Source organism: Scylla paramamosain, chromosome 30 (assembly GCF_035594125.1).
Source record: "Scylla paramamosain isolate STU-SP2022 chromosome 30, ASM3559412v1, whole genome shotgun sequence".
NCBI classification, from domain to species: domain Eukaryota; kingdom Metazoa; phylum Arthropoda; class Malacostraca; order Decapoda; family Portunidae; genus Scylla; species Scylla paramamosain.
The window spans coordinates 3084756-3097614 of record NC_087180.1 but is presented as its reverse complement, the minus strand read 5'-3'; the positions used below and the strand labels follow the sequence as shown (position 1 = coordinate 3097614).

At 43.4% G+C, this 12859-nt stretch overlaps 1 protein-coding gene across 1 annotated transcript in view; it reads left to right on the top strand.

Moving 5' to 3' along the window:
• LOC135116166 (WD repeat-containing protein 19-like) overlaps positions 1 to 12859 on the top strand; it is a 310907-nt gene that overhangs the window by 191799 nt on the left and 106249 nt on the right. Inside the window, exon 18 of the mRNA XM_064033436.1 lies at positions 11026 to 11177. Coding sequence (XP_063889506.1) covers positions 11026 to 11177 — 152 coding nt within the window. The remainder of the gene's footprint in view (positions 1 to 11025; positions 11178 to 12859) is intronic.

Sequence of the window (12859 nt, the reverse complement as noted above, 5' to 3'; positions counted from 1 at the left end):
TGGCGGAGACGTCTCAGAATGCCTAACTTCATAGAAGCTGTTTTAGCTAGAGATGAGATGTGAAGTTTCCAGTTCAGATTATAAGTAAAGGACAGACCGAGGATGTTCACTGTAGAAGAGGGGGACAGTTGAGTGTCATTGAAGAAGAGGAGATAGTTGTCTGGAAGGTTGTGTCGAGTTGATAGATGGAGGAATTGAGTTTTTGAGGCATTGAACAGTACCAAGTTTGCTCTGCCCCAATCAGAAATTTTAGAAAGACCAGAAGTCAGGCGTTCTGTGGCTTCCCTGCGTGATATGTTTACCTCCTGAAGGGTTGGACGTCTATGAAAAGACGTGGAAAAGTGCAGGGTGGTATCATCAGCATAGGAGTGGATAGGACAAGAAGTTTGGTTTAGAAGATCATTAATGAATAATAAGAAGAGAGTGGGTGACAGGACAGAACCCTGAGGAACACCACTGTTAATAGATTTAGGAGAAGAACAGTGACTGTCTACCACAGCAGCAATAGAACGGTCAGAAAGGAAACTTGAGATGAAGTTACAGAGAGAAGGATAGAAACCGTAGAAGGGTAGTTTGGAAATGAAAGCTTTGTGCCAGACTCTATCAAAAGCTTTTGATATGTCCAAGGCAACAGCAAAAGTTTCACCAAAATCTCTAAAAGAGGATGACCAAGACTCAGTAAGGAAAGCCAGAAGATCACCAGTAGAGCAGCCCTGACGGAACCCATACTGGCGATCAGATAGAAGGTTGTGAAGTGATAGATGTTTAAGAATCTTCCTGTTGAGGATAGACTCAAAAACTTTAGATAGGCAGGAAATTAAAGCAATAGGATGGTAGTTTGAGGGATTAGAACGGTCACCCTTTTTAGGAACAGGTTGAATGTAGGCAAACTTCCAGCAAGAAGGAAAGGTAGATGTTGACAGACAGAGCTGAAAGAGTTTGACTAGGCAAGGTGCAAGTATGGAGGCACAGTTTCGGAGAACAATAGGAGGGACCCCATCAGGTCCGTAAGCCTTCCGAGGGTTTAGGCCAGCGAGGGCATGGAAAATATCATTGTGAAGAATTTTAATACGTGGCATGAAGTAGTCAGAGGGTGGAGGAGAGGGAGGAACAAGCCCAGAATCGTCCAAGGTAGAGTTTTTAGCAAAGGTTTGAGCAAAGAGTTCAGCTTTAGAAATAGATGTGATAGCAGTGGTGCCATCTGGTTGAAATAGAGGAGGGAAAGAAAAAGGAGCAAAGTTATTGGAGATATTTTTGGCTAGATGCCAGAAATCACGAGGGGAGTTAGATCTTGAAAGGTTTTGACATTTTCTATTAATGAAGGAGTTTTTGGCTAGTTGGAAAACAGACTTGGCATGGTTCTGGGTAGAAATATAAAGTGCATGAGATTCTGGTGATGGAAGGCTTAAGTACCTTTTGTGGGCCACCTCTCTATCATGTATAGCAGGAGAACAAGCTGTGTTAAACCAAGGTTTAGAAGGTTTAGGACGAGAAAAAGAGTGAGGAATGTACGCCTCCATGCCAGACACTATCACTTCTGTTATGCTCTCAGCACACAAAGACAGGTCTCTGACATAGAAGCAGTAGTCTTTCCAAGGAAAATCAGCAAAATACCTCCTCAGGTCCCCCCAACTAGCAGAGGCAAAACGCCAGAGGCACCTTCACTTAGGGGGATCCTGAGGAAGGATTGGAGCGATAGGACAAGATAAAGATATGAGATATTACTTATAAAGTAAATATAAGAACAGTTAAAAGGTAATCTATAATTTATTTAAAAGATCAGTCTTCTCCACAAATATAAGAACCTCATATCCTGGGGAGAGAGAGAGCTCTCTTTCCAAGTATCAGCAACATCTGGAAAGTCCCATTTTCATCACAACAGCAGAAAAGATATCACTCCTGCAGCTCCACCAGACTAGGACACTCCACTAGAAAGTGTCGCACTGTAAGGTGAACTAAGCAGTCATCACAAAATGATTGGGTTTCCTGGGACATGAGGTAACCATGAGTGAGGTGTGTTTGACCTGTATGGAGATGGGCCAATGCAGTCTCTGAGTGGCGCTTCTGCACATGTCCATGGGCAGAAAGTTACAGATGTTATCACATCCATCTTAGTGGTGGTAACTACATCTTCCTACCTGCTCAGCCAAATGGCAGGAACTGCCACTCTTATACTGGAGTATAAATCACGAAAGGGAATGGGGGTGGAAGGAGCAACCCGAGTTGCTGTCTCTTTCTTTAGCCAACCTATCAGCCTTCTCATTCCCATAAACTCCTACATGTGCAGGTACCCAGCAAAATGTTATGAGATGTCCTCTGTGCTGAAGCAGGTTAATCCACTCAAAAATAGGTAAAATTATGGGAGAGAGAGAGGAAGTAAAATGCTCCAGGGCAGTCAATGCACTATGGGATTCACTAAAAATAGTAAGATAGAAAGAATAATGGCAGATAACTGCTGTAAAAACAGAGGGAACTCTTGGAAGACTAACAGCTCAACAGAAGGAAGGGAATATAACACTATATCCCACTCCTGCATCAGACTTTGAACCATCTGTGTAAACAGAGACAAAGCCAGAGTGTGTTGAAGAGTGTTCCAAAAATAAAACTGGAGACTTGTACCATGGTAGTAAGTTTTTATTATTAACAACAGGAGGGCAGATTGATAGTCATGAAAACTGCCAGTACCTGACCCTTGTAAGGTGATGGGAGCAAACAGTGATGGAGGGTATATCAAACTCGGTCATGGCAGAAATGACCCAATATCCAAAAGGCTTAGGAAGACTAGGGAGAGCATCATATAAGGGAGAACATGTATCATGATAAATTGTTGTACAAGTGAGACTCAGGAGGGCAGTGGATTTGATACCAACACCTCATTACTAGAGACTGATGACATAGGTCCATTGGCACGACATCAGCATCCACCAGTAAGCTAGTGATTGGGGATGAGCGGAACTCACCAGTTGCCAGGCGAGTACCTGCATGCTGCACTGAAGCCAACACACGGAGCTGACCCTCAGTAGCAGACGAATAAATTTCGCAACCATACTCCAGTTTCGGAAGAATAAGAGTTCAGTACAAGGCCAGAAGGGTCTGTCCATCAGTGCCCCAAGAAGTAAGAGCCAAAACAAAGGTGGGGTACCCAAGTCAGGTGACTGGCAAATATAAGTCCTAGGAAACGAGTTTCCTCCACGCAAGAGATTCTTCTATCATATAGATACAAGTCCGGGTAAGGGTGAAGACAATGAAGGCAGCAAAAATGCATGGCCACAGTCTTCAGAACAGAGAAATTAAATCCCTGAGTTGTGGCCCACTGAGAAATCCTATTGACTGCCACCTGCAGCTTCCTCTCAGTCAGTGGCATCTGCGCTGCAGAAAAGGAGATAGACAAGTCATCGACACATAAGCTACCATGAACTCCTTTCAGAAGTACACCAGTGACATTGTTTATAGCTACAGCAAAAAGTGTGGCACTAAGTATACTTCCTCGCAGCATGCCATCTTCAGGTGGATGAACTCCTCGTATCAGTAAAAAAATGATGAGATAAAAATGGTTGCATAAAAATAGAGTCGACCAGTGAGACTAGACTCGAACAGATTACTGTATCTGATGGTTCATAAGATGCATGGGCTCATAAGATGCACCCAGTTTTGGCAGAGATTGAAATGAAAAAAAAGATAAATGAGTGGATTTAAGCTCTGAATATAAGTGAAGGATTTCACCTGACATTTGAAGACTCTCACATGCATTTAGATCATTATTAGATCCCAATATTTTGCATTTAAAAACTTTAATATTTGCTAGTAGCCTACATACCAATCCTGTTGTGAGATGTAAACATGTACCTGGCATATGGCATCAGCAGTGACTATGAGAGACTACAGAGGTAATAAAGTTTGTTCATAAGAATGTTTGTTCATAAGAATGTTAAAAGATAGGTGCAATTTTAATTGTATGAAAGTGTGTCTTACCTCAAGGAGTAACAATATCACACGTGCCTGTGTCACCGGGTTCGGCACGTAACTGACCACATGTTTGTTTTGGTACATGCATTGCATGGTGCATGGTCACTTAAGCAAATTCTTCCTGACATGTGTCATTCTATGTGAATCACTGGTAAATATGACCTATTATGTATTGTTACCTTGAAAGAAAAGGTTGTTTTGTGGTGTAGTACTGATCATCACTTTGTTTACATGTGCGAAGATGTCTGGGGTTTGATTTTAGAGCCTCTGTTGCCATAGACTTACCACCAAACACTGCCTCAATGCTGAGCCTTATAGGACACAAGCTCATTTCCTGAAACTTTTTTGGGAGAAAAGGTGCGTCTTTATGGTAAGTAAAATGCCATGATGCCAGGCTGTGTTGTAAACTTTCTCTAAATAAAAAAGACTGACATGGTGATGCTTATTAGCAAATGCCTCACAAATGGAAGATTCCAGAGATAATAAAGTATCAGTCGTAGACCTCATTTCCCTAAAACCCATGAAGTTAATTGGTCATTAGCTAATGATGTTTTCCAGCTTTTGGAATGGGAATAATTACAGCCACACCCCAAGAAGATGGAAAATCACCAGTATTCCAAATAAAGTTATAGAGGTTGAGTAGAAAGGTAAAAGCTTCATAAGACATGTGTCACAAAAAGGAATATGGAATGTCATCAGGACCTGGGATGAATCATGGCACTGGGACAAAGCCATGTGTAGCTCAGACGGGAGAAAAAAAAAAGGAACATTATAAGACTCCACGTTGGGAGGCAAAATTGACGCCAGCAGATCCCAAGTGTCAATGATGAAGTGCCATAGCTGTAGCTGGATCCTTTTTGGAGATATTTATGAAGTACTCTGCAAACAGTTCGGCAAGTGCCCTTTTGCCACCGTTCTCCCTTCATGAGATAAAAAAAGGTGGGGGAGGTGCAGAATACTTTTTTTTTGCAGACTCTGTTGAAGACTTTGGTGAGTGGAGTGCATGCTGTGATGGAAGAGACATAACTCTTCCAAGACTCCTGCTGAGCAATCTTTAAGGTGTGATGCACATGGGCATGTGCATGTTGAAAGGCTTCCAAACAGTGAATGTCCCCACGATATTGTTGAAGGCAGGAAAAGACAGCACATTTTTCTTGAATGGCAGCTGTACAACCCGCATTTCACTAAGGAATAGGAAACGAACCAGAGGTCTTAGGGATGGATTGAAGAGCAGCAGAGTACAAGACATCAGTGAAGTATGTTGCAGCCTCATCAGTTTCCTATCTCATCCAATGAACAGGTAGGGATGCTGAGTTCTTTGAATAAGTGCCAATCCACCTTATCCAGGTGCCATCAGGGAGGACTTGACTGTGGTGCAGAATCAATTGATTCCAATAAAATTGGGAAGTGATCACTCCCATTTAGGATTGGTAAAACTTTCCAGTTAAAATCAAGAAAGGAATTAGAGGTACAGAGACAGAGATTTATTATTGTAAAAGTATCGGTCTGACTATGGAAATGGGTCACGTCTCCAGAGTTTAAAATCTCTAATCCTGAATCCTCGATAAAAAAAGCAATTAAAACACCATGAGGGTTGACAGCATCATCATCCCACAAATGATGGCAACCATTGAAGTCTCCCAATAAAAGGAGAGGAGAAGGAAGAGCATTTAAAAGATTATCGAGTTTATTTCTCTCAACAGGAACACTTGGAGGCAGATACAGACTGCACAATGAATAAAACAATTTATAAAAACCTAATTAGCAACAGCCTGTAGTGGTGAGTGAATCTGCAGGTGGACAAAAGGAATATCATTGTGAATAAAGATGGCAGTGCCACTGTGGTGGCCCTGACTGGGAAATAGAGAAGAGAAGAAAGCATGATATCCAGGAGGACCAAAGTGAGTTGATTCTCTGAGCATTGTCTTTTGCAAACAATTACAGACAGGAGAAAACTTAGAGATCAATACCCAGAGCTCCTCCCAGGAGGCACACAAACCTCAGTAATTTCACTGCAAAATCTTGAATATTAGTATTTTGAGGGGGGTTTTCAGGTGAAGTCTCAGAGAGAAGCTTCCCTTTGCCAACCTGACTAGGTGCCTTATTCAGTCTGCGAGACTTATCTCGTCCCATACTACCTGTAGGTACAGAAACCTGAGATTGAGTAACTGGTGTGGGGATAGCTATCCACACATAATTCTCTGAAACTCCTGAAAAGACCAGAGGAGGAACATTCCTCGACAGAGCTGTATTGGTATCGCTCTTGGAGGAGGATTTATTTGGGAGACAGGCCGAGAAATCCTCCATGTCCATTTCAGATGTGGTGGAATCACTTTGATATATAACGTCATCTGACACTCCCAAAGGGATCTTTCTAAGGGGAACATCTGTTGAGTCTAGGTACTCAGCAGAGCCATGGGAATGTTTTTTGGTGGGACTGAGGAGGAAGCATGTTGTTGTTAATATATATTGTCTCTTGTGGAGGCTTAAAAAGTCTTGGGAGTCATTCATGGGTGAGAGTGCATGGGGGCTTGGACTTCAGCAATATGAACTTTTGTATGGGGAGAATGTGATGTAGCTGGTGAAGATGCAGTGGAGGGCTTTGCTGAAAAAGAGGAGGGCAGCTTGGCTGAAGATGCAGAGAAGAGCTTATCTGTGATGTCCTCCAAAACAGAGAACTTGTTGCTGACAGAAACTGAAGGAGCAACATTTTCACAAGAAGGGGCAGAAACAATTGATGGTTGAGAGAGGCAGGAAGGTTTTACAACCATATTACCTGTAGTGGAAGTGGAAGAACTAGAGTGGAGGGAGGAGGCATGTGTTTTTGCCCCACCATCCTTCTATCTGAAAAGATGTTCTCATCTGGCACTACCTAGACTTATAAATTGAGAATTAACCAGCTGGAGGATTTCCTGCTTGAGCTGGTACCTCTTGCATTGTCAGGAACATAGAGGGTGAGCCTCTCTGCAGTAGAAGCAGTAAGGTTCCGATTCACATTCAGGAGTATGGTGTGAGTCAAGGGCTGAGCAGTGACCACACTGGAGATGATATTGACAGTTTTTCCTCCCATTACCAAATGTTCCGGTGTGGTTTTGAATTATCAATTACCACTGGACACTGTTCATTAGTTTCTTACCTTTATATAATAGGTAAAGTCACTCTTGGTGAGTTTCTGTGGTTTTCAGGTGAATGTCATAGGTGAACGTATAAAAATATGTATATTTAGATATATGTACAGAGTTCTGGAGAAGGGTGTGGCGCGTACGGGACAACGGATGTCCTCTGCGTGGTACAGCGTTACACCCTGGCAAGAGACTGCCGGAGCTGGCACAAGGGACGCTTAGCGCCTTCAAAAGTGCTGACAGTAGAAATAGGGGCGGGTTGACTGCACTCACAGTACATGAATATATTCATAATTATTACTCTCTAATTACATAAATAAGGCAAGGGAAAAGCTACTTATAGCTAAGAGTAATACATGCCAAAATACATTATGGAGAGATTAACTATGGAGAATACTTAGATACTATCATGTAGGTGCTACCGATTACTTATCGATGGCAATAAAAGGAGTATGGAAAGTTCCATGGTGTGTGTGTGACGTAGGGTGGCGTGATCATATCCGCCCCACCCTTATGCGCCAACACCCACTATCTACACTTATGCATATATGTATACATACACTTATATTGCTAATCAGGCAAGGTATTATAAATACAATACATATTATTATTAATTATGTGACACCGTTACACAAACTCATAACACCAGTAGCACTGTAAAGGATGGTCAATGAATGCCTCTACTGGAAAAGAAAGAGGGACGATCTTTACACATTCAGGGAGAAAAGAATCATAAAATGTGAGCATAATCATGTTATTATCTTTTATCTTGGCCACTCATTGAACATTATCTGGGCATAACCAAAGGATGTCATCTTCTGTGAATAAGTATAGGTCCTGGTTGTAAATACGTCCTTTACAGTAATTGAATGTTCAGCGTGGCTTGATGGATTCGAAGATCCCATCAGAAGGGTAAAGCAGATGGAGGAGCATCATCACCTACGTTAAATCTTTAACTCTTATCAAGGCACCTTTACCATATTTCTTGATATTATTTGTAAGGATTCCAATCTCCCTTTCTAGATACTTGGCAGCATTACCTCGACCTTTCCTACAATATGCTACAAACCATTAGGGTGTGTGTGGGTGGCAAACTTTAGGGACTTGTTCCTCAGTATCATCAGAGACATCAGGACGATAATCATTCTCACTGTCAACTGCATTGCTTGATTGAATGACCTAAGCAATTAAAATGTCTCCAAAATGCAGAGAATTTATTGCCACAAGAGCAGCTTTGGCACCAACGTCTGATGTAAATGTCAATAACATTGATTAGAGAGACAATTGGCATCATATTTGAGACATATGAAAAGGTATTCCAAAGGGCTTAAAACCGAGTGAATAGCACAGTGCGACTTGGAGGCGTAGACATTGATGATCACAAGAGTGTCAAGACAAGACTGAACAACTGACCCAAGGGGAACACCATGGGAAACAGCAGCAGAGGGAGTGTGAGCTCCTGCCAACACATCTCCATCACAACCAGAGGCTGACATCTTGAGGGCCTGGTTGACCGCCCCTCAAGGACCAGAGGAATTTTTATTTTTACACATGAGGATATCATAAAAATGAAATGGCTCCAGGGGTCAAGGGAAACCACCCACTGGGACTATGAAGGGAGCAAGCGCTGGCCGCTGTGGACAGGGTACCTCATCCGCATGGGGACCACTCATTCTAAAAAGTGGCCCCTCATGATTTAAAAGTTTGTCCACGACAGAGCTAAGACCTCCCCCCACAATGCATCCCAACTATCCAACACAGGACAACCTTAAAAGGTGTCTCCTCTAGTAAGCAGCACCATTGACCCGTACTGGCAGTCTAACTCTGGAAACCATTTAGTCTGGTCCCTCACTGACAACCTTACTGGCATAGCCCTATCCCCTTAAATAGGGTGGAGCAGGAGCTGAAGCCCCCTCTAGTCTTGCTCACCAGGTCATAGGGACACAAGCCCTTCCACCATGACAAGGTGGCTCCCACCAAGGGGGGTTTCTTCTGAAAGGGATGACACCTCCAGTTCTGGGCTCTTTGTTTTGGTCTTTTCACAGCTCCACGTGGTTTCATCAGGATCACAGCTCCAGTTTCAACAGCTTTACATTGGCAGGATATTCACCTTCTCCATTACTTAGACAACTGGCTCCTGTTAGCACCATCAGAATGGGAAGCCCTCCAGGTGACCAACTATCTTATCAACCTGTGCTCCTCTCTGGGGATCCAAATAAATTGTGAGAAATCCTCTCTTACATCTTCTTAACTGATGACCTTTTTAGAGATGGAGATTCTGTTTCCTCCTTTGAAGGTTTTCCCAGCATGGTATTGCTTGGAGAACATACATCTTCAAATTGTGTCCTTGGTTAACTCTACTAGGCCACATAGTGTCTATCATTTACCTGATCCCTGGAGCAAAACAGAGGATGCAGTCTTCATTTATGGCTTTCCCTGTTGTGGAACCAGCAGTCCCATCATGACACCTTTCTAGTTATCTAGGACATCAGTGTTTTAGGGAACCTTCAATGGTGGTCAACAGAACACAACTTACACGTGGGAAAGTCCTTGCAGCTGGCCTCTCCAGACTTGTGTCTGTACACCAACATTTCAAGCAAAGGCTGGGGGCATCAGTTTTACAGAACTTGATAAGTGGTCTATGGACCTTTCATGAGCATTCTCTCCAAGACCATGGCAGGGTTTTCCAGCAGTCCATGGCCCTGTCATGCCTGGCCAGGGAAGGTGGGACTTGCTCCAGAATGCTCAATGCGGAGACTCAGAGGATCCTCCACTGGGTAAAGGACCATGCTTCAGATTCTCTTCCAGTTTGTGAAGGGGTCCTCCACTATCCTGGGAGACTGTCTCAGCTGACTTGATCATATTATCTCCATGGAGTGAATCCTTCATCAGGATGTGTGCCGTCAACTGTGGAAGCTTTGGAGTTAACCTACTGTGGATCTCTTTGCCACAAGACTCAATTTCAGGCTTTAAAACTTTGTCTCACAATTTCAGGATCCAATGGTGATTACTGGATGTGTTCCTGTATAATTGGAACCACCTGGATTTGTATCTCATAATGCTTCAGACTAGGGTAGATCACTTTCAAAGTTGCTCCTTTGGCAGCAAGGAACACAGGCAAGCCAGTTTCTTTTGACTGCACTGCTTTGCCTGGGCCTGGGGCCCTGTTGAGGCATGCAGGAAGGACTTAGCCGCTCATTCCCATGGTGATGTGGTGGTGGGTGCTGGTGGCTAGTGGCACATACAGCTTGCTCTACTGTGCCACACTACTTGGGCAGAGAGGACAGCAGTAGGTGTGCAGGAGGGACTCTTTCTAGACAGTCACTGCTGGTTGCCAATGATACACTGATCAAAAACGTGAGTGGAGTTGGTGACATAGGCACAGCCAAAGACTTTTTCCTAGTGAGGATGCGAGAAATCATGCATCTTCAGCTCAACAACAGAACACTACTCACTGCTTGTCTTTGAAAAGCCAGAGTGGCAAGCAACAGAGTTTATACTCTGGGAGACACCGTAGGAGGCACTGACAGAAAGCCTCTGGACATAACAACATGTCTTTGTCATGCAAGTTACATTATATCTATCCTTGCTCTGTCCCAGGGCATCAGAACACACCATGTCCACACAACAGGTTCTTTGTCACAGGTCACTAGGTCTACTGTGACCCTTGTAAAGCAGTTCATGCTGACACACCTCAGCTGTGCCCTGGCCTCTATAGGTCATTGTTTTTTTTCATATAAACACAGGCCTCTCAGCTGCATTGACTCTCCACTTGCAACTCATGTGCATCCCCATGAGGTGCACCTCATGTGTGATCATAGGATAATTATGGTGTGTTATTAGGTGTAATTACATAGGTGTCTTCTTGGTGTTTATATATTAATAACAAATTCCATGATAGTGCTCAAAAATCCATGTCCCTTGCATCACTTGATAGGACTTGTACCTGCGTTCATCCTCCCCTGTGGCTGCTCTGGAGATGCGCCGTGACCTGCTGCACTGGGACCAAGCACTTCAACTTGCCAAGAAACTCTCACCTGACCAGATTCCTTTCATCTCCAGAGAATATGCACAGCAGCTTGAATTCATGTATGTACAATATTTTTTGTTTCAGTTGTGTGTTTGTTTTTGATACCTCAGATTTATTATTAGCCTAATCCTTTTTTATTCTTAGAAAACACATAAATTGTAATAAAATAATTTAAAATTTCACTATAACCTGCTTGTGGAGAACCACTGATGGAGGAGGCAGTAGACACCTGCCAAAACAATAATTACTCCCAGTGAGGTCTAAAGCACTGTTCAGGGGGTACTGCGAACTTATTAAACCTAGCTGTGACCTCACTGAACATTTCCCTTTGTGTCTCACAACACAACACAAGGGGGCAGTCACAGCCTGCCCTCTAAAGACAACTCTCTTCCTCCACACAAAACTACAAGCACCTAATAACACACACACCCTTCACTCAAAAAAATTTGTAAATCATCATGGCGACTCCTACACCAGCCTCGGAGTCCAAATCTGGGGAGGTGACCATAAATGTCCCCAGGTTGGACTGCCTTTCTGTCGACGACCCTAAGTGTCTTGACACCCCCTCAACCTTTTCTTCATTAACTTCTGCAACATTTGTGGTCTAAGATCTAATTTTCAACCTGTAGAACACCACCTCTCCTCTTCTAAACCTCATCTTCTTTTCCTCACTGAAACTCAGGTGTCTGAGGCAACTGACAGTAGCACCTTTTCTGTTCCCTCCTACTTTCTCTATCCTCATTTTCGATCCAAAGCTGGATGCTGCGTTTATGTGCGCAATGACTTAACCTGCTCTCGTGCCCACGCTCTTGAATCTTCTGAGTTTTCCACCATCTGGCTATGACTACAGAGTCACTCTCATACTAAATTTATCTGTGCTGTATACCTCTCACCTAACTCCTCTGACTATAAGAAATTCTTTGACTACTTAACTTCCAAAGTGGAGCACATTCTGACCCTCTTCCCTTTTGCAGAGGTCTCCATTCTTGGAAACTTCAGTGTTCACCACCAGCTTTGGCTTTCCTCTCCCTTCACTGACCATCCTGGTGAACTAGCCTACAACTTTGCTATCCTCCAACTTTGCTATCCTCCATGACCTAGAGCAATTGGTGCAACACCCTACTCGTATTCCTGACCATCTTGGAGATACGCCCAACATTCTTGACCTTTTCCTGACCTCTAATCCTTCTGCTTATGCTGTCACCCTTTCTTCTCTGTTGGGCTCCTCCGATCACAATCTCATATCTTTATCTTGTTCTATCGCTCCAATCCCTCCTCAGGATCCCCCTAAGCGAAGGTGCCTCTGGTGTTTTGCCTCTGCTAGTTGGGGGGACCTGAGGAGGTATTTTGCTGATTTTCCTTGGAATGACTACTACTTCTGTGTCAGAGACCCATCTTTGTGTGCTGAGCGCATAACAGAGGTGATAGTGTCTGGCATGGAGGCATACATGCCTCACTCTTTTTCTCGTCCTAAACCTTCTAAACCTTGGTTTAACACAGCTTGTTCTCCTGCTATACATGATAGAGAGGTGGCCCACAAAAGGTACTTAAGCCTTCCATCACCAGAATCTCATGTTTTTTATATTTCTGCCCGGAACCATGCCAAGTCTGTTCTCCAATTAGCCAAAAACTCCTTCATTAACAGAAAGTGTCAAAACCTTTCAAGATCTAACTCCCCTCATGACTTCTGGCATCTAGCCAAAAATATCTCCAATAACTTTGCTTCTTCTTCTTTCCCTCC